Below are 22,976 nucleotides of genomic sequence, written 5' to 3'. Positions count from 1 at the left end.
TGTTATGGAAAGGTTACCATACCACATCTCATGGTTCCGAGACATCCAGCAATTGTGCTATGCCACATGTGGATGGATTCTGACCATGCCATCAGACTGAGTGAAAGAAAAAGAAAACAAGTTAAACTAGGTGCATGTGTTGGAGCTTCCATGACACCAGGCTATTTTAGGAGGGAGAAAGGAAGAAACTGGATTATGTCCAGCAATTGTGGTCTACATAGTCGCCATCATAAGCAAACCATGGACTTATGTGTACCCATCTCCTCCTGGTGTACATATATTCTCTCCAGGGCCTGCATCAAACTCCTTGTAAGAACAATTAGTCTCTGAAATGATGTTTCCATAATTAAGAAATCTCATATTAATTTCACCAAAGACAACATGATGGTAAAAATGCATGTTATGCTGCGTAACTGAGGATATACTTGTAATATATACGATGATTCCAAACTATACCCAGAGTATACATAGTCACAATGACATATAAATGACTTATAATATTAAACATTATTACATAATCTTCTTTTAGCAAGTAAACCACATCATCTTGTACATCAATTATCTAGTATGACAATAACAGATACTTGAAGTAATAATCAATTTATCAAAAAGAAATAAAACGTCAATCAGCAAGACTCAGTATTCAGTATGTACATTGATAAACCAAGCACCGGGGTTCAATGACCTTTTTTTTTTTTTTAAACATAATCCCGTAAACAAACTCATTAAACCCATGGTTCTCTTCAGCTTCTGAGGCCCAAGGGCCCCATAGCATATACTTAAAATGTCTTTGAAATTCACTCAGTTTACAAAATTGAGTTAAAAAGAGAGCAAAAGAAGCAAAAGTAAAAAAAAAAAAAAACAAAAAAGCAAAAGCTTTGCTAAGCACCCTTTTGTGTTCATGAGGAAACTTAAGTATGTGGTGAATTCCAGGCCTTTTCAATGTCTTTCAAAAAACAAAAAAAGGTGGTTTTAAGGAACAAGGGTTAAGTCAGGGAAAGGAAAGGGGGTGGGGGAGATTGAGGTAGGACAGAAAACAAGGCCATGTACTCTCATTGGTTTACCTGTAGAAGGAAAAGCTTGTTAAAGGTAAATTATACTGCTAGAGTTTGGAGTATAACACATTGTTTCAACTGGTTCCCCAATTCTCTGCATGCCAGTGTGGCAGGGGTTTCTCAATTGTCATTGATTTTTTAATGCTGTCATAATGTTCTCTATGATAGAAAATGTGGAGTTCTTTAGCATTGGCTTTGTCTGTACCATGAATTTGCCATAGGAGTTTATTCAACTGGTGAATGATTACATTCAGCTGGTTATGTTTTGCAAAGACTACAATCACATTGTCAGCCTGCGTATTAGGTTTTTTCAATTCAGCAACACATTCTTCAAAGGGAGGGTCATCCTCTCTAGAAAACTCAGTCATTTCTGATTGAACATATAATTATCAGTTTCTTGTCTGTGTCTGAGATGATTTCTAGAGTGACATCCTAACTGATCTCCCAGAGCCCTAAAAGGGCAATTGCCATCTCTCAATACCTTACTTAGACTGAGTCCCAGAGCATGTAACTGATTCATAGGATTGGCAAATGGGAACTGCCTATTGCCCTTGGGCTCTGTTAGGGTTTTTTGTTCATTAACAGCTGCTATTGTTAGGGTTTTTTACTCTTTAGCATCTGCTTGACTTTAATTTGAAATTTCTTTACCTATAAATGGTACAGGCTTTACATGGGAACAATGAATCCAAAATTCTTTTTCTCCAATTTTATTATCAGTAGGAGTTGTCAATAATACCTGAAAAGGTCCCTCCCAAGCTAGCTGGGTCCCACTGGATTGCTGAAAGTTCTTAATATATACATTGTCTCCAGGACTTAAATCATGCAAGGAAAAATCTAAAGGACCAGCTTGTACAGCAACTCCTCCCTCATGGAGTTCACATAGCCTAGTCATTCCTGTATATAGGAGGCAACAGAAGTATCACCTCCCACCAGTGATGTATAGACTGGGGAAAAAGTTTTAGCTTGGATAGGAGGGTGACCAAAAAGCATTTCATAAGGAGATATATGAAATTCTCCTCTTGGCCTACTGCGTAGATAGAATAATGCCAGTGGTAGAACATCACGCCATTTCAAATGAGTTTCAGTACATACTTTGCCAATCATGCTCTTAAGCTCTTTATTCTTATGTTCAACCTGGCCTGAACTTTGTGGGTGGTAGGGTGTATGGAATTTTTGAGTTACTCACAAGAAAGAGTAGATTTGGGACAAAACTGAATCAGTAAGGGGGCAGCTAGGTGGCACAGTGGATAGAGCACCAGCCCTAGAATCAGGAGTACCTGAGTTCAAATCCGGCCTCAGACACTTAACACTTACTAGCTGTGTGACCCTGGGCAAGTCACTTAACACCAATTGCCCCCCCACACACACACACACCACACAGACACACCTGAATCAGTAAAATGTGTGCTTTTGTCAGAATCAGTGCGGGCTGGTGGGCAAATCGAGGAACTATCTCTTTAAGGAGAATCTTGGCAACAAAGGCAGCTGTGGCTGGGGGGGGAGGGGAGGGAGGCTGGGAAATGCCTCCACCTACCTAGTGAGTTGATCAACTATAACAAGGCAAAATTTATAATGTCCTGCCTTTGGCATTGTAATATACTCAATTTGCAAGTGCTCAAAGGGTGTATATGCTAGAGGACGTCCTCCATAAGCTTTGGCCTTGAAAGCATGCTGATTATAAGATTGACATGTGGAGCAGCCTGAGCAGATTCGAGATGCTGTGTTAGTCACACCTAGTGCTATCCAGGTCCTCTTAATTGAGTCTACAATGCCTTGTGTGCCAAAATGGCCTTTTCTGTGAATAGAGAGGCATACCTGGTGGTAGAATTTCCAGTGAAGAAGTGGCTTACCTCCTGGAGACACCCAAACACCACTGATCTGTTTTGCCTTGAATTTCTTTCTCCATTTTTCCACTTCTGAATCATCATAATTTAGATTGAGAGGAACATCCTCAGAAGGTGAGAGGTTAAATACGTGTTCAGGAGTTTCTAAAGAAGTGAGCTTGGCTGCAGAATCAGCTCATGTATTCCCCTTTGAAACAGAATCATTATTCCCTGTGTGGGCAGGGCAATGTAAAATGGCCAGAGCAGAGAGGAGTTTCAGGGCATCTAGGAGGTCCTTGATAGGTCCCCATTAGCAAAAGCCTTGCCCAAAGATGTTAAAAAACCTCTTTGTAGCCAAAGCTTGCCCACTGAGTAGCATATTCTAAAAGAATATTTCGAGTCAGTAAAAATGGTGGCACTCTTCCCTTTGGCTATATTACAGGCTTGTGTGAGAGCCACAAGTTCAGCAGCTTGTGCACTAAAATTCAATCATAAACAATATTATGGATTTGGTGCATGAAACAAAAACCATTTCCAGTCAGGTTACCTCAGTTTGGTTGAATACATATCCAAATTACCTTACACAGAAAATCATTATAAACAAATTTAAGTGGAACTTACTTCCTAAACATAAGCTGATGTATAAACTTCCTCATTCTAATGAGGTATGAATAGCTCTTTTCATCTCTGTAGTTCTCAGGTTTATGCATCATGGAATTTATGCCATGTCAAACATCTTATCAGATGAAACAACAAAAAAAAATTTCCCATTGTAATATGAATGAAATAAAATGCTCTATGCTCTACAGAATTTCACAGTATAGATATGTATTTAATTTTACATGAACAACCAGGAAATATACAGACATAATTACTGGTTTGAATTCACACCTTTAACCATCAGGTTAGTTTAAAGTGTACTGGGATAAGATTCTAGATGACTGATTTTCCACCCAGGCAGAAAAGCTCTAAGGGTTAAGTGCTGAGAGGGGGTGATACCTTTTTCTCAGGCTAAAATCCTTGAGAGTCTCCTTACAAACCATCCAGAAAAGATGGATGAGCACAGCTACCATATACTTAACTCACTTCACTTGTAAGTCACTAAAAAGTTAGGCAGTTTGGTATAATAGATAGGGACTGAATCTTTTCCTTTTGTACGTGACCATTGGTGTGATGCCCCCTGCTGGAGAGATACTGTAAGAAAGCTCCGCCATGAAGAGAAGATGTCTGAGGGCAAGCCATGTGCCTTGGAAGGTCAGTTCCTTGGCATCAGGAAGTGACGTTTGCTCTTGGATACTGTCGATCAAAGCCACCATCCATTTAGCTTGGAGCTATGTGTGTGTGGAGGGGATGTTTCCAGTTTTCACAAGAGGCTTGTAGAATGAAAAAGGGGCAAGACGCTCACACGCGCTCCCCCTCCCTCCCCCCTCTCTCTATCTCTCTCTTTCACCAGGACCTCGTGGGGCATGAGTCTGGAGATGAGATGGTTGCTCCCTGTGATAGATAGATGTAGGCACCTTGGCCTCTTTGTCTCTCCTCACCAAATTCTTATGCTCCTTAATAAATGCTTAAAAGTCTAAACTCTTGCTACAGCTTCTAATTCATTGGTGACCACTCATTATATTTTTAGACAGTATAGCTAGGATTTTAGCCACCTCACAGACAGCAACCATTCAGATAGTGACAACGAAGTATTCATGTAATTTGTAGTTCTCAACTAAAATTAAATCTCAAACTAATTAACTTCAAACTGTTTGTATTCTATATTTCTTTCTTTTTTTTTGACAGGTCAGTGGGGATTAAGTGACTTGCCCAGGGTCACCCAGCTAGTAAGTGTAAGGTGTCTGGACCGGATTTGAACTCAGGTCCTCATGAATCCAGGGCCGGTGCTTTATCCACTGTGCCACCTAGCTGCCCCAGTCTTTTATATTTCTAAAGAGGTTTTTTAAAATATATCACTTTAATAATTAAATCTATAACCCAAGAAAATCAAAGAAGAAGTCATTTTTCTAAACCATATTTCTAATACAATAAATTATTACATTTCTGGTAGGCACCATTTTTATACAGCTAACAGATCAGTAATCTGAGATAACTTGGCTTCAGACCACACAGCTAACAAATTTCCAGATCCATATATTTCCCCAATAGTCTATGCCAGGTAGTATAATAAAGACCTTGAGTTCATGCCATATGAGGAGCAAATTTGGGCTTGATGTCAGAAATCTTAACAATTAGAGCTATCCATAAGCGGAATAGGTTGCTTCCAAAGGTACTGAGTTCATCCTCACTTGAGATCTTTGTGCAAAAACTTGATGACTGCTTACTGTATTGTAGGGGTGATTCTTTTTTTAAAGGTATAAATTGAACTGGATGATGACTGAAGTCTCTTTCAGCTTTGAAATTTTGCAGTCCTATCATCTCCTTTTTACATAAGATAACTGACACTCAGAGAGGCTAAAAGATTTATGCACAATCACATAGGTATTGGATATCAGAGGCAGGATGCAAAACCTAGGCTGCTTCTGATCCTGTATACATTTTCAATAGGAACTAGAGTGAAGAATTTAGTATATTAAAAAAAAACAGCAAAGACTTGTGGGGCAGAACCAAGATGGAGGAGGAAAGGCAGTGAGCTCTCAAACTCATGACACGATCACTCCAAAAAAATCCAAATAATGCCATAGGACAATTCCCGGAGCAGCAAAACCCACAGAAAAATGTGTTGAAATCATCTTCTAAACAAGAACGGCTTGGAAGGTCAGAAGGAGGGAGCTGCTGTGCTGATACAGGAGTGGAGCCCAATTCCACAGTCACCCTGACACAGATCTAGTCCCAGGAAGGCCTCACCAGAGAAGGAGACCCCAGAGCCTCTGAATCAGCTGAAGTACCACTGTCGTCTGGAACTAAGCTCACAGTCTGGTGAGAGGGCTGAGCCCTTGGTAGGAGGGAGACTACAGGGGTCTATGCTGATGCTGAGGCAGAACTTGGGTTTTTCATCCCTGCTGGGAACCAGGAGGTATGCTTGAGTAGCAGTGGCTCAGGTGAGAGAGGGACACAGTCTCCTCAGAGCTGACAACCACAACACACAAAGCTGGTTGATTAGCAAGTTGGTCTGGGGTCATCTAAGGACCAGGGAACAAGTCAGGCAAGTGAAGAACCTGATCCTCCTTAAATCATACCACCTGGGACCTCCTGAAGTTTGGGATACTGCAGCCTGGAAACAGTGCCCCACTTTAAGGAGCTAAAAGTCAAGTAAAAGAAAGGCAAGATGAGCAGACAGAGAAAGGTGAGGACCATAGAAAGTTTCTTCAGTGACAAGGAAGATCAAGGTGCACCCTCAGAGGAAGATGTCAACATCAGGGCCCCTGTATCCAAAGCTTCCAAGAAAAATATTAATTGGTCTCAGGCCATAGAGGCGCTCAAAAAGGACTTTGAAGATAAAGTTAGAGAGGTAGAGGAAAAAATGTAAAGAGAAATGAGGGTGATGCAGGAAAGACATGAGAAAAAAGTCAAGAGCTTGAAAAGTCAAATTGGCCAAATGGAAAAGGAGGTACACAAGTTCTCTGACGAAAATAATTGCCTAAGAATTAGGATTGAACAAATGAAAGCTAGTGACTTTATGAGAAACCAAGACACAATAAAGCAAATCTAAATGAATAAAAAATAGAGGGCAATGTGAAATATTTTCTTGGGAAAACTGCTGACCTGAAAAATAGGTCCAGGCAAGTAATTTGAAAATTATTGGTCTCCCTGAAAACCATGATCAAGAAAAGAGCTTAGACATCATCTTCCAAGATATTCTTAGGGAAAATTGTCCTGATATTCTAGAAACAGAAGGTAAAATAGAAATTGAAATAATCCACTGATCACCTCCAGAAAGGGATCCCAAAAGGAATAATCCTAGGAATATTATAGCCAAATTCCAGAGCTCTCAGGTCAAAGAGAAAATATTGCAAGCTGCCAAAAAGAAAGAATTAAAGTACTGTGGAGCCCCAGTCAGGATAGCACAAGATCTAGCAGCTTCTACATCAAAGGACTGGAGGGCATAGAATATGATATTCCAGAGGCCAAAGCAATTGGGATTACAACCAAGAATCACCTACCTAGCAAAACTGAGCAAAAAACCAGCAAAGAACCCTCCAGGTTTGATGTTAGATATTGGATAGGGGTCTAGGATTGTTCCCCACTTGGCTGGATAATTATGGGTAGAATGAAGAGAAGGAAAATGTAAAAGTTAGTTTCTCTCTTCTGTCAAAAACTAACCTATCAAAAAGGGAAATAGGAGGGAAAAATGAGAAAATTAGTAGTATTGTCCTTAGATATGTATAGTTAGCCATTTGTATGTTTATTTAGGAAGCCTAGATATATAAATAGGAGAGGAGCTACCTTTCTTCACTTTTTTATAAAGTTACTTTATTTCTGCTTTTACTAGTACTTTAAATAACATGCTTCCCTGGTACATTTATTTATTTGGTTGGTTTTTTCGGGGCAATGAGAGTTAAGTGACTTGTCCAGGGTCACACAGCTAGTAAACGTTAAGTGTCTGAGGCCAGATTTGAACTCAGGTCCTTCTGAATCCAGGGCCAATGCTTTATCCACTGTGCCACCTAGCTGCCCTCGCCCCTCCCCCCCATACATTTATGATAAAATTTTATTGCAGTTTTTCAGAAATGTGTCTATTTTATGGGGAACAACTGTTCTGTGCTAGTTTTTGTTGTTGATTATTTCCATAAGTTATCCACTGACTTTTCCTAATATTTTCTAAAGGTATACACAGTAGGTCCAGATTATGCCCATGCTGAAGCACGGAAATCCCCTGCACTTGATGGCAAAGTAGAACGTGATAGTGAAGGGAAGGAAGTCAGATATCCTGTTATCCTCAATGCTAGAGAGAAGTTAATTGCTTGGAAAGTCTGCCTTGCATTTAAGGTAAAATGAAATGAAGCATTTAAAAATGTAGAAACTCAGTTAATGAAGTATTTTGTAATAATATTTTTTTTATTGGATGTGTATTTGGAGTTGTAAGTGGTAACATAAATTGAAAAATGTATGCTTCACCCGTGAACGATAATACCCGTTTAACTTTCAAAAGCTCATTGTTATCAATTCCTTTACCTCTTCTTCTTTCAATTTTTCATTGAAACCTTATTAACTTGGATCCCTCTTACCTCAGTATTTATTATGCTGCAGGTAGGATTTTGGCTAAAATTATCATTTGCTAAGCAAATAATTAGCCTAACTATAATGAGTTGAAATTTTTCATTCTGCCATTTAAGCAACATTTTTACATTTGCTATACTGAGGACAAAGTATAGTAGTTTTATATACATACACCAGTATTCTTATGATTACAAAAGGAGCTTTGACTAAAAGTGTGCCAAACTTAAATGATATTTGATGTAATGTAGAAGAGCAGGAAATTCCTCCTCTGAGAATGAATTCATGCTTTTCTATCCACTTCAGTTCCCCAGGGATAATTATGACACATGATCACATCAGGTGTTTATTTCCCATTGGATGGAAGTTTCAAATGCTATATGAAGATCATATGAAAAAACTGAAGGCATTTAGCTTATGGAAGATTAGACTCAAGAGCAACATGGTTGCTGTCTTCAAATAATTTAAGAGCTGCCACCTGGAAGAAAAACTATATAATTCTATTTGACCTCAAAGAACAGAACTGTGAGCAATAGGTAGAATTTTCACAGAGACAGAGTTAGGGTTGATGTCAGAGAAAAAACAAACAAACATGCTAACAATTAAAACTTCCTAAAAGCTGAACAGGCTGCTGTAGGAGGTAGTGAGTTCCTCCTCCCTGTAGGTCTTCAAGCAAAAGCTATATGGACCACTTATTGGGCAGTCTGTCAGCTGTGCTTTAGACTAAATGGCCACTAAAGTACTTACTAATTCTAATATACTATAACTCTCTATGCCATTGAGCCGTAGGCAACTAAGATGAGAATATTTAGCCTAAAGAAGAGATGACCTGGAATTAAGTGGGAAAGAAAACGATTAGCCACCTTCAAGCGTTTTAAGGGGCTCTCTTGTAGAACAAGTATTAGGTTTGTTCTGCTTGTCCCTAGTAAGCTAGAAGATACAAAGAGATACCTTTACAGCTTAACATAAGAAAACATTTGCTAGCAATTCAGTTCTATCTCAAAGAGGAATGGAATGATTTAGTAGGTAGTGGGTGGTAGCTTCTGAAGCCCCTTCCAACTTTAAGATTCCATAAAATGCTGCTCATCCTGAGATTTGTTATTCTGAAAATTTCTTCTTTTTAGAGAACAATAATTAAAGACTTGCTATTTTTGACTCAGGTCAAAAAGATCTCTATATCTCAGTATGTCCTTTTGAAAAAAAAAACACCTTTTACTTTCACTAAAAATGTTAAAAGTTTTTCTTAAATTAACTTTTTTTTTTTTGCAGACTTTGCTAGCCCAAACAAGCTTTAAGGTTCATTGTTCTACATGCTTTAGTATACAAGGATTGTCAAAGAGTAAAAATCAGTCATGCCACTTTAGCTAACCTTAATTGAAGATGAGCAATTTTTTTTTTCTGAAATGGCAAATAAATAATTTTATGATGTACATTTGAGCATTCACTACTTGTTATGTTATCACAAGACATTGAACTTACAGAAATGAAGGTGGGAATCTACTAGTGATTAAAATGTTTCTGTTTATTATTAGAATTATAACATTTGAGCTCAGAGTTTTAAATTTAATTTTAATAGCAAACGGTTTGTGGCTTTGATTTGTTACGTGCCAATGGACAATCCTATGTCTGTGATGTCAATGGCTTCAGTTTTGTGAAGAATTCTATGAAATATTATGATGACTGTGCAAAAATACTTGGGTAAGAATGTGTTGCATTTTTGTTCATCCTTTTTCCCCTTAAATATAGCTAATGTTACAGTGTACTGTTATTTATTCAATTAGGTAATAACTAGAAAGCTCAAGTAACAAGAATGGTTTTTGGCATGCTGTACAATTATAATTGATCTTCATAATAGTTAACTCTGAGATACTGCAAGATACAGAATGGCTCCTTGATTAATGAAATTTCAGTTATGCAGTATAGATTTACTATGAAATAAATGTCATTCTATTTTGATTCCTTAAACGTTGTAATTCAGTTAAATAAAATTAAGGATCTACTATATGAAGAACACTGTGCTGAGAACTTCTCAACATATTACAGTCTGGTTTCTCTTCTTACCACTCAACTAAAACTGCCCTTTCCCAAGTCACCAATCACCTATATTTTGTTAAATCCATTGTTTTTTCCATGTTCTTCTTGACATCTCCAAAGCATTTGACATTGTTGACTTCTCCATTCTTCTGGTGACTTTTTTTCCCCTCAGTTTTCATGTCACTGTTCCTGCTTGGGGTTTTCTACCTGTTCGAATATTACTTCTCAGTCTCTTTTGCACTTCTAAGCCTCCTCTTGCCACTTAGATGTAATTATACAGAGAGACTATCACCTCTTTATTCCTGTAAACTATGATTCTTTTAATGCAGACAAAGCTTGCCTTAGCTCTGTCCTGGGCCCACTTCTCTATTTTCTTTTTTTTTTTTTTTTAAGGGCAACAGGGGTTAAGTGACTTGCCCAGGGTCACACAGCTAGTAAGTGTCAAGTGTCTGAGGCTGGATTTGAACTCAGGTACTCCTGAATCCAGGACCAGTGCTTTATCCACTGTGCCACCTAGCCGCCCCTCTATTTTCTTAATAATCTTATCAGCTTCCATGGATTCAGCTATTGTCTGTTCAAATGACTGACTTACAGATTGTCATATCTAGCTTTCATTTCTCTCCTGGATGCCACTCTAGTCCATTACCAGCTACCTATTAGACTTCTCCACTAGACTGTCCCTTAGGTATCTTAAACTAAGCATATCCAAAACAATTCTTATCCTTTCCCCACATCCACCCAATTCCTTTTTTCTGTCTTGGGCACTACCATCCTTCCTGATACCCATTTGTTGTAGGCCAGGCCTACCTCAAGTTAGTATAGTAGTTCACGTTTGAGACTTAGAAAATTCATGGACATTTTTTTGTTTAGTTGTTTTTCTGTTGTGTCCAATTCTTCATGACCCCTTTTGGGGTTTTCTTAGCAAAGATATGAGTGGTTTGCCATTTTCTTCTCCAGCTCATTTTACAGATGAGGAAACTGAGACAAACAGGATTAAGTAACTTGTCCAAGGTCACACAGCTAGTGTCTACGGCAGGATTTGAACTCAGTAAGAGTAGTCTTCTAACTCCAGCTCTTTACTCTGTCTACTTTGCCACCTAGCTGTGCCCCAGGGAGCATTTGTTTTGTTTTGTTTTCGCAGGGCAATGAGGGTTAAGTGACTTGCCCAGGGTCACACAGCTAGTAAATGTCAAGTATCTGAGGATGGATTTGAACTCAGGTCCTCCTGAATCTAGGGCAGGTGCTTTATCCACTACACCACCTAGCTGCCCCCAGGAACATTTATTAGTTAATAAAAGATTTACTTAGTCACAACTTGAAAATGATACAGTACTTGGCTCAGTTATACACAGATCCCCTTCATCTCCATTGAGGGAGCTGTCTTCTAAGAAGTTCAGGGTATAATAATTCTCTTGGCCCTACAACCAGCTAAAGATCACTGACTCCTTATAGGTTATTCTTTTCAGTGCCCATAGATAGCTAGGTAACCACACCAGTAGCCAGACCTTTATCTCCCTGGATCACTCAATCCTCAGACACGGTTTCCTTGACTTTGGTGGGGAAAAAAATAAAGTCCTAGCCTAGTCTGCTAGAGGGACATTGGTAGATATTGTTCCTACTAAACCCAGTTTAATCACCTTGCAATAACTGTTCTTCCCTTTCCCTTCTTAACCATTTAATCAGTTGCCAAGTTTTGTTGATTCTAGCTCCATACCTTTTACATTCATCCCATATTTCCATTTGTGTTTACCACCTTAATTCAGGTGTTCATCACCTCATCTGGACTGGCTGTTGCCTTTTCTTTCCTTCTCAATTAAACTTGAAAAAACCATCTATACTCCATTCTTCTCAGTCTTCTAAACCCTCTTAAACCTAGCTTCTGACCTACTCATTTAACTGAATGAGTTAGTCTCTCTAAAGTTACCAGTGATCTCTTAATTAAAAAATCTAGTTGACCTTTTTTCAGTCTTTACCCTTCTTGACTTCTCTGTGGCATTTGATATTGTTGACTATATTTTCCTCATAGGTGTCTTCTCTCTCTGCTTTTTTGTGACACTATTCTCTCTTGGTTATTCTGGCCATTTTTCAGTTTTCTTTGCTGACTCTTTAGATCCATGTAATTCTTACTAATTGTGAGTATCTCCCACAGATTTGCCCTGGATTTTCCCTTTTGTTGTCTGTATTCTCCCACTTACTTATAAGTTCAATTATCATCTCTGCAGATTATCTTGATAACGAGTCCTAACCTCTCCTGATCTGAAATAGGAGTGCTCTTTTCCCCTTTGTTTCATAGAATCCCTACCTTCCTTCATGTCCTCATATGTCAACTCCTGTATGAAGCTTGACCTAATCCTCACAGTTGCTAGGGCCCTTCCCTCAAAAATTACTTTGGGTGTTTTTTCTTATACATGTTTATATTTTTCTCTACTCTTTTCCACCCCCACCTCCAATAAAATATAGACTAATTGAAGATAGATGTTTCATTTTCATCTTTGTATCCCTAACACTCAGTGTGGTTGGTCGGTTGTTGGTTTTTGTCCTTCATGCTCTAAGATGACCAAAATGACTTTGCTGTGTTGGGGTCAAGGTACAGTGTAAACGACTGTGGCTGATCAGACCAATATGAGCTCAGAAGGCTCAACCACAGGTTGGCCATAAATAAATTTGCACACTTCAGGTTTCTTTAAAGCTACTGAAATTCTGTTTGCTCATAGAGCACAGTGCCTTCTTTGATGTGAGCAGGCCATGTTGGGCATTTGTCTTTGCCAGTATCTCTTATGAATCACAATCAATTCCAGAGTAAACAACAGCAAAAACACTTAGTATATTGCCTGAAAGGAAAATAGTAGGCATCTTATAAATGCTTGTCAAATTAATTAGTTCACTGATGCAGAGCAGCAACTTAGAGGCTTAGAAAATTACCTGAGGTTGTGACTCACCCATAGTTGCACAGATAATGGGTTTCAGAAGGAAATCTTGAACCCTTTCTTCCTGACTCTTAGGCCAGTCCTTTATTTGGTAATCCATGTTGCTTCTCATTTGTAGGTTAAATGTGTTTAAAAACAACAGATAAAATTAGTTAGGTGGATGTTTGCTATCTGGCTGTTAAATCTCATCATTAAAAGCTAGGATATTTATAAAATGTAATTTTTAAGTAATTGCAAGTGCTTGAAAACATGTGGTATACTTTTTAAACTACTAAGAGTTACTTTTTTTTTTTCAATTCTTAGGCCTTTCAGATGCCCTTTATTTCTAAGAATGAAACCATTGGCTTTGAAAAATTTGGAATAGCTTTTTATGAGTTGACAGTGAACTGGTAGCATTATTTTAACACTTAGAGTAACCAGTGATTGAGAAACTAAGTCATAACAAAGAATCTGATAATCCTAATTAGATATCTATTGCTTTTTAAACATTTCTTTTGTAAATCAATAAGCATATGCAATATGTGATGCAAAGATGAAAAAGACATTCCCTCCTTCCCCTCCACCCCCATCCTACAGACCTTACAACTTATAAGATGTGTGTACAATACAGCAAGCATAATATGTTCCTGGTTCCTTGGGTACTGTGTCGTTTCTCCAATCTTATATCTCCGTCTGCCTTTCAGAAATCCAAACTGGATGTCCAATAGATATCTTAAACTTAGTTTAAACTCTGTATAAGTAACAAGATTTGGGGGAGCCATTTTCTCAAATTTTGAAGTCTTTCTATAAATGGCAATTTGATAAAGATTTTTAGAATCGACATTTTTATACTGTTTTCTGTTCAATTTTGAAATATAAAATATATTGATCTTTTTTGTCTGTGTGTGCGTGTGTGTGTGTTTTTAAGCAACATTATAATGCGAGAGCTTGCTCCACAATTTCATATCCCCTGGTCAATACCATTAGAAGCTGAAGATATTCCAATTGTACCAACAACATCTGGAACTATGTAAGTTTTTATTATTTATTATTTTCATGACAATATATCACAGAGGATAGAGTACTTGGACTTGGAGTTAAGAAGACCTAGGTTAAAAATCTGAACTTTGACAAATGTCACACCAGCTGGGTGACCCTGGAAAAGTAAACAACTTCTCTGAGCACCATTCTTATCTTTAAGGTGGGGATGCTGATAATAATCTGTAGCACTTAGTTGATATTCATATGAGACTCTGTGTGTATGTGTGTGTGTTTGTGTGTATATAAAACCTTTTTGAACCTCAAAGCATCCTATAACTATCAACTGTTATTGTTAAAATCTAAAATAGAAATACATAGTTTATGGGTTTCTATTCAAGTAGTTTTAGAGCAAATGATGAGTGGTGGATAGAGGTTTAGAATAAATCATATACACTAGCTAAAGGGGTATACTTTGTTGTAGAGTATGTTGAGTGTGTAGAATATAATGAGTGTGTTAAATATATTGGTCATGGAATTATAGGGAGTCTCAGACTAGAACAACAGTTCCAATTCATAATAAAATGAATTTGACTTTTTAATCTTGGTGTATACCATTTCTAAAACTTTTCTCTTTGGCCATTAAATTTATAAATACTTTTTATTGTTACTCTGGTGAAATTGCAAGCTCCTCATACATTTTAACTTCATTATAATCTCTGCTATTTAACAGATTTCATTGTGATCCAGGGTCTTCTTGTACACTAAATTTTTTTTAACCTACAAAACAGAAGTGAATTCTCAAGATCATCCTCTTTTTTGTGAAATCACTTCATTGAGAGAAGTGCAGAAGTATTCTTGTATAGCTTAATGTCTCATGCTCCATAGTTAAGTAATATTTTTCAAATTTGTTGGGGATTATCTCTTTAACATTTGATAGCTCTAAACACATGTATATAACTTGTTTAAACCTAAAATTTGCAATGTAAATTTTAAATTAATGAAACTAAGTACATATTTTTCTCTTTCAGGATGGAACTTAGGTGTGTTATAGCGGTTATACGTCATGGAGATCGGACACCAAAACAGAAAATGAAAATGGAAGTGAGACACCAAAAGTAAGTTATAAATAATTTGTCACACTCAAGACTCTTGACTCGATTAATTAACATTTAGCTCTTACTTAGTTTGCTTTGTTCACTGACTTTTCCTTTCCTATAGATTCTTTACAATTTATATTTAAAACTTTCCAATATGTAAAAAAAATTCCCATTTAAAACTTTAGTTTTATCAGAATCTTAAAAAATGGAAAATATTCAGAAGTGACTAAGAAATAATCTCAACTATCTTTTGTTCTAGTATTCTTGAACTTACTCTTCTTATTGCCTTCAGTGTTCTGCAGAATAGAATAACCAGATGTAGAAATTTCTGCAACTTATCCTAGTATTGGGAGATAATAAAATTTGAAAACATGAGCATTCAAGGAGAATTGCTTAAGCAGTCATTTTATTAATATAATAACCTCAGTTTAGAAACTGTTTAAGGATTGTTTATATATTCCATATTATAAAACATTTGATTTCCATAATGAGAGAAAAATTTTAAAGTAATTTCTTGGATATTAGTTTGAGAGCATTAAAGGGGGCATACATTTTTTCAAGTTAAAATAGACTTTTTTTGTTGTTCAACTAATAATAATTCTTTGTCTTCTCTTAAAAGATTTTTTGATCTTTTTGAAAACTATGATGGCTATAAAACTGGGAAATTAAAACTGAAAAAGCCAAAACAATTACAGGCAAGTTTATTTGACCTTTTTTTCTGGTCTTTTAATTTATATAACAACTGTTACATAAATATTTATATGCCTTAATTTATTTTTTAGGAAGTATTGGATATCGCTCGACAGCTTTTAATAGAACTGGGACAAAATAATGATTCTGAAATTGAAGAAAGTAAATCAAAACTTGAACAATTAAAAACTGTATTGGAGATGTAAGTATATTTAGAAGTAGCCTATAAGCTTTTTAGTAGTCACTAAGCATTTCAGAGAATCTTACATAAGAAACTGAGAGTTTCAACTCAAGTGTAAGCTTCCTTTTACATGATAAATAATATGACATAAAGTTTGTGAAATCATAGATGTACAGCTGGAGGGGACCTTGAAGTCAGGTAGTCCAGACTCATCGTTTTACTGGTAAGGAAACTGAGGCCCAGAGAGAAGTTACTTGCTCAGGGTTGTACTGGTAGTAGTAAATGACAGACCCGGGATTTAAACACCAGACCTTTGATGTCAAATCCGGCATTTTTACACCATGAATTTGCTAAATTAACTGTTTTATCCTGATTAATCCAATACACTTTTCTGGAAGACTTTACTTAGATAAAATATGAATAAATTAATAAAGCATAAAATTATTCATTAAATCTTCACTTTAGAGTGCTTTTTGATGGCATTATAAGCTCTGCATATCAAAACCTTCATCTTATTGCCATGATCACTATTATGGTTTTTGTTGTTGTTTTGGGGCGGGGGAGGGGGGGGGTTGCAAGGCAATGGGGATTAAGTGACTTGCCTAGGGTCACACAGCTAGTAAGTGTCAAGTGTCTGAGGTCAGATTTGAACTCAGCTCCTCCTGAATCCAGGGCCGGTGCTTTATCCTTTTTACCACCTAGCTGCCCCCTCGATATTATGTTTTAAAGATATGTTGTCACTTACGGCTTTAAGTTTTTTAATTTCTTTTTAAATTTTGAATTTAGATACCAAAAGAAGACAAATGTGTCTACATAACAAAACATAGGACTGATCATTCTATGTGAAAGATCAATTTCCATTTCATTTCTTAAAGTACACAATAAATTCTACACATTTTCAGAACTGTCTTGCTTATCTCTGATAACTCTTGAACTTTCTGTTTTCTTCTGCGCATTTAAAAAATGTTAGTAATCTTTTTAACATCACTTATTGCTATCTTCCTCTTCCCCATTTAAAAATGGAGAGAAAGAAAGATTAAAAAAAATATTAACAACAAGCAATAGTAAAGTAAAACAAGTCTTGTACCTTGTGTCCATCTCTTCTTTTTTTTTTTTTTATAGGAGGTATGTAATAACATACTTCATCTTAGATCCTTTGTAGATCCTTTGGTTGGTCATTGCATTGATCAGAGTTCTTAAGTGTTTCAGAGTTGTTTTTTACATTGTATTCATTACATTATATTACATTGTTCTTATATAAGTTGTTCATCTAATTTTGCATATTTTGCTCTGCATCAGTTCATACTGCCCAGGATTCTCTGAAATTGTTTCTTTTGTCATGTCTTATAGCACAGTAATGTTCTATTACATCCATCCTACAGTTTGTTCAGATACTCTTTAGTTATCAAAGAAACAGTCTCAAGTACCTCCTTAGATTCTAGTTCTTTGTGGTGGGGGGGGGTGTGGGGGAGAGTTCCCCTCCTCTTAATCACCCTTCAAGATCACTGAGTTTGTTTTTCTTTGTGGCTGACCACTCCCAGGTATTATTATCCCTGGTTTAACTCCCAAAATTTTGAAAATATGGTTATAAAAGAACATTTGTTTCTTCCCTATTATAATATATGCACTATAACATCATATTGCTCCTTACAATTGCTCAAATAAATTTACTTTTTTAGATTTATCTGGATTTTATTATTGTATTTCACATTTCTTACTCATATCTAGTCTTTTTATCATAAATGCTTTGAAGTCCTCTTTTTCACTTAGGCTCCATTTTCCCTTCTGTAGGATTATACTTTGCAGAAAAAGTTATTCATGGCAGCATTCCTTTATCTTTTGCTTTTTGTAATACTCTATTCCAAAATCTCCTGTTTTTTAGTAGAAGTCACAAGGTCTTTTGTGATCCTGATTATGTTTCCTTGCTTCTTAAACTGCTTTTTTTCTGAATGTTTTAAGTCATTTTTTTTCTCATAAGAACTTTAGACTTTTATTTTTATTGTGAGAGTTACTTTCAGGAGGTAACATGTGGTATTTTCTGTCTTTATTTTGTACTTTGGTGCCAGTCAATCCAAACAGTTTTCAGGAATTTATGATTTTTTTAAGTGCCTTGTGTAAACTTCTTTTAAAGAAAAATTGTTTTCGGGCAGCTAGGTGGTGCAGTGGATAGAGCACCGGCCCTGGAGTCAGGAGTACCTGAGTTCAAATCTGGCCTCAGACATTTAACACTTACTTAGCTGTGTGACCTTGGGCAAGTCACTTAATCCCAATTGCCTCACTTTAAAAAAAAAATTGTTTTCAGGAAGTCTTTTGATTCTTTAATTATCTCTCCTTGACTTGTTTTTCAGGTTGTTTCCCACATCTTGTATCTTAGGTTTTATTCTGTTTTTTCAATCTTTAGATTTTTTTCTACTTTTCCTGTCTAATGGAATCATTAATTTTTATTTGTTTTATTCTATTTTTTAAAGAGTTGGTTACCTTGGTAAGCTTTACCACTTTCTCTTCTCAATTATTTATTCTCTTTCCAATTCTTTCCTCATAGATTTTATTTCATTTTATTTTTTATTTCATTCTTCACCATATTCATGTAGTCTTTGTGGAAAATCCATTTTTTCCCTTTGAGTCTCGTACTTGTTAAGGAGTTATTTTTCATCTATTGTGGGAAATCTCTGATATTCAATAATTTTCATTCTGATTAGTGTTTACTTTGCTTTACTCATCTCTCCAGCTTTAGTTAGAGTTTTGTGCCAGGGCCAGCTTCATCTTCCTCTTGTGTTTTTGGGTAGGTTGCTACCAACCTACCTTCTTTATCTGAACCTGAGTCCCTGAGATTCCTGAAATTACTTCCACCTCCCAGGGTTCAGCCCTCTTAAGTCACTGTTTTTAGCATAATTTTATTTTTTTAATTGAATTTTCATTTCTAAGTTCTCTCCCTCCTTGCTTCCACTCCCTCACCCATTGAGAAAGCAAGGAAAAAAATGTCCATACATATATGTATGGTCTTGTAAAAATAAATTTCTACACTAGCCATATCTGAAAAGAAAGAAAATATTTAGCATAATTGAACCTTTGATAAAGCTAACAGACTGTTAACACAAGGAAAGAAGACTATATTTTGGACTGAAATATATAAATATTAATCACTTATTAAGCATTATTTTCCTGTTTGCTCTTTTGATATTAATTTTATGTGTTTGAACAATAGTCAAAGTCTACATCCTAGCAATTTTGTTAATTGTTGTTCAGTAATTATTGACCAGTAATTATTTAAAATTTTTACAGCATTGGGGTGTATCAGAGTTGTGTATACATACTTGAGACTTTCCACAGCTGCATTCTAAATCTCCTGTTTTTATTTTTCAGGTATGGTCATTTTTCTGGAATAAATCGTAAGGTCCAATTGACTTATCTCCCTCATGGTTGTCCTAAAACATCTAGTGAGGAAGAAGGTATGGCATTGTTAATACGTAGCTTTTTGTGTTGAGGCAGTTTATCATAGTGGCTAAAGGGCTTGACATAAAATCAAGAACACCTAGGTTCAAGTCCTGCCTCTGACACATACTACTCTGCAAGTTACTCAATTTATTAGTGCTCTAGATCAAAGCTTCTTAAACTCTGGGTTACAAACCAATATGGGGTCATGTAACTGAATATGGGGGTTGTGGAAAATTTGGCAACAGTAAAAGGTTATGTATACTCATTTTATATACCTATATACCCAGGGTTGCATAAAAATTACTCAGGTGAAAAGGGATCACAAGTAGAAAAAGTTTAAAAAGCCCCACTCTAAGCAATTCTTGAAGTTACAAAGAAGTTCTGTAACTTGGAGGATAGAGTTTTCATTCCTAAGAGATCCTTGCATCAGTGAAATCACTGGTCTAGAGACCCCCTTGCCACCCTTTAAAAAGTTGTATAGTTGTGTGTGTGGGTATGAATGTGTATGTATGTAGATTATATATAGTTGTATCTACATGCATAAATATAACATGCACATATAATTTTATGTGTACACAAGTAAAATTATATATGTGTGTGTGTGTGTGTGTGTGTGTGTATACACACACACACACACACACAGCCTTGATTGCCTTAGGAATGTCTTGCGATTGATCTCAGCATTAGTAATTACAAAGATGCTGGCTTTAAGATGAATATATATCACATAATATTTATACACACAAAACACATAAATATGCATACACACATATATATGTGATTGCCTGTTTGCTCCTCTTATATAGTTTATGAACTAAAGGGAAATTATCCTCTGACATATTTTCATATATTGTGAACCTGGACTTCCATCTCTAATTCCCTTTAATTCTATCCTGTAGCTATAGAAACTGTACTATTCTCTCCCCCAAAAGAGATATCATATTACATCTCTTGTTTTAAGAGAGGAAAGAGGAAATAGAATACACAAGATGAAATACGAAGAAGAGCATATTGGCATGACAAGGGACATGTTCATGAGATATTGCAATAGATATTTATGCATTCATGCTAAAATTTAGAAATCCAAAAGAATGTTCTCCTTTGGAAGCAATATGTATAGTCTAACAGTGCTTCTATTGTTCAAGACAACATTAGGCACATTCTACCTTTTTCATAGGATTATTGTGAGAAAAGCATTTTACAAACCTCAAAGTTCTATGTAAATGGGAGTTTTTCTTTACTACTGAAAGGGCTTTGGCCTTTGAGCATTTGATTTACAGAAATGGTTTGGGTTCATTTGCTGCTATATCTGATTAATAAGAGGTTAGCAAACTGTATAATTCTCCTTTTGGTCAAAAATGAGGTATACTAAAAAAACCCACTTATTTTCTTGTATGGTTTAAAAACTTATTTCAAAAACACATACAGAAATGTTTCAAGCAATGTCAACATTGGAATAGGTATATATCATCCCAAGGTGATTATAGCTTTGAAATATAACATTTACTTAGATGTGTAAATTCTTTGTATATTTGTTAAAACATTAGTCATAGGGGCAGCTAGGTGGCGCAGTGGATAAAGCACTGGCCCTGGATTCAGGAATTCAAATCCAGCCTCAGACACTTGACACTTACTAGCTCTGTGACCCTGGGCAAGTCACTTAACCCCCCATTGCCCTGCAAAAAAAAAACAAAAAAAAATTAGTCATAACTTTCTGGAGTTTTGTTGTTGTTGTTGTTTGTTTTTTTGTTTGTTTTAGTGAGGCAATTAGGGTTAAGTGACTTGCCCAGGGTCAGCTAGTAAGTGTTAAGTGTCTGAGGCCGAATTTGAACTCAGGTACTCCTGCTCTATCCACTGCGCCACCTAGCTGCCGCTGCTTTCTAGTCATTTTATAGAAAAATATACATTTCAAAGAGATCATTTCATTATGAGGATTAAAATTTTTTGTGTGTAACAAAGCCAGAATTGTAGGATTGGGGGAAATCATGTGTTTCTTTGCTCCATTAGGTTTTTGTATAAGAATTTCAGCTACAGATTTTTTTTCTCAATCTACCAAGCAGATCTTAGAACCTTACTTGCTGTAAGAATATCCCATCATTGATTATAGAAAGGTCCTCTTCTCTGCATTCCAGGAGGAATTATATTGCAGAACAATAGGTAGATAACAGACCTTAAAGTCTGTATCCCTGAAGAAAAGAAAGAATTTGGCTGAGAAAATAATTTTAATCCAATTAAAAATATATATATATGTATATGTATGTATGTGTGTATATATATATATATATATACATATGTATATTTATATTTCTTTGTTATTTTAAGACAGTAGAAGAGAAGAACCATCTTTACTTTTGGTTCTGAAATGGGGAGGAGAATTAACTCCTGCAGGAAGAGTCCAGGCTGAAGAACTTGGAAGAGCTTTCAGGTGTATGTATCCTGGAGGACAAGGTAATTCTTTCAAGTATTTTCATCATCTTTTCTTTTAAAGACTATTTATTACCTTTTCCTTAAATTCATTGAAAGTGGTTTATAGCAAAATTCACTAGTTTAATCTTTGACATATTTTAAGTTATATTTATAAAAATACAAAAGTCATTGGATAAAATTTAGCTACAATTATTGGAATGTCTGTTTTTAGGTGACTATGCAGGATTTCCTGGTTGTGGATTACTTAGATTACATAGTACCTACCGACATGACCTCAAAATATATGCTTCTGATGAGGGACGAGTCCAAATGACTGCAGCAGCTTTTGCAAAGGTATCATAAATTTTTTCAAAACATTTATTTGTAATGATTGGAATGATATAAAATGTATTATCTTCCATCCCCTTTTTGTAATTCAAAAATTTCCACACTATGACACAAAGAAAAGTAAAAATTAAAATTAAAATAGGAATAGAACATTCGAATTCATAAGGACCAAACTTAAACAGAAAGTCAATGCTGGTAAAAAGCCAGAAGAGGCTTAGTCCTGTTTGGTTCCGCAATTCCCGGTCCATTTTGTAAAAGGGAGCACGGCTTGAAAATAGGAGGCTAAGAGTACTTAAGGGTTAAGATATATACTCAACCTAGGTACTTAGCCGTTAAGGAGAAACCCAATTTAAAGAGACAGGCACATGTGCAAATAAGGAAGGAAAAGAGAAGAAAAAAAAAATTCTTACCAAACTTGATCAGAAGATCGAGGATCTGCTTTTCCTCTTCGTGGTCAGCCAAACTGTGTAATTTAAGATTCTAAATGTGGATTCTAATCTGTTCCCCCAGTTTTTGGGGAAACTGACTAAAATCACTGATAAAACGAGTTTAGGTTTTTAAGGGTTTATTGGAAAATAGAAAGAAAAAGATTGAGAACAGAATTCCAACAGCCTGGCATTCCTATCTTTCCTCAAATTTCCTGTGAAGTCCTCTGCCGCCACCACCACCAAGTCAGGAACCCAAAAAACGCAAGAGCTCTCCGCGCAGGCTCCCTCTCCTCCTTCCTGTCTCCTCCCAGAAAATAGGAGGCTCCTCAAGTTGATTGGCTGGTAGCCTTGATAGGCAGCACCCATGAGCAAACGTCATTTCCTGACGCCAAGGAAAAGCCACAATGCCTCTGAGGCATTTTCCTCATGGTG

At 36.3% G+C, this 22,976-nt stretch overlaps 1 protein-coding gene across 17 annotated transcripts in view; it reads left to right on the top strand.

Moving 5' to 3' along the window:
- The window catches only part of PPIP5K2 (diphosphoinositol pentakisphosphate kinase 2), a 143,640-nt gene that overhangs the window by 66,701 nt on the left and 53,963 nt on the right, over positions 1 to 22,976 (top strand). For all 17 annotated transcript variants that reach the window (XR_006354154.1, XR_006354151.1, XM_043977058.1 and 14 more), the window contains exons 8-16: positions 7,649 to 7,810; positions 9,615 to 9,736; positions 13,907 to 14,008; positions 14,988 to 15,074; positions 15,676 to 15,751; positions 15,839 to 15,948; positions 19,291 to 19,376; positions 21,685 to 21,810; positions 22,001 to 22,122. Coding sequence is in view for 15 of the 17 variants with exons in the window: in XM_043977058.1 (XP_043832993.1) it covers positions 7,649 to 7,810; positions 9,615 to 9,736; positions 13,907 to 14,008; positions 14,988 to 15,074; positions 15,676 to 15,751; positions 15,839 to 15,948; positions 19,291 to 19,376; positions 21,685 to 21,810; positions 22,001 to 22,122 (993 nt within the window). In the remaining 2 variants the exon portion in view is untranslated. The remainder of the gene's footprint in view (positions 1 to 7,648; positions 7,811 to 9,614; positions 9,737 to 13,906; positions 14,009 to 14,987; positions 15,075 to 15,675; positions 15,752 to 15,838; positions 15,949 to 19,290; positions 19,377 to 21,684; positions 21,811 to 22,000; positions 22,123 to 22,976) is intronic.

Source organism: Dromiciops gliroides, chromosome 1, assembly GCF_019393635.1.
Source record: "Dromiciops gliroides isolate mDroGli1 chromosome 1, mDroGli1.pri, whole genome shotgun sequence".
Lineage (NCBI taxonomy): Eukaryota > Metazoa > Chordata > Mammalia > Microbiotheria > Microbiotheriidae > Dromiciops > Dromiciops gliroides.
Note: the sequence above shows the minus strand (reverse complement) of the source record. Positions and strands in the feature narration are given on the sequence as shown.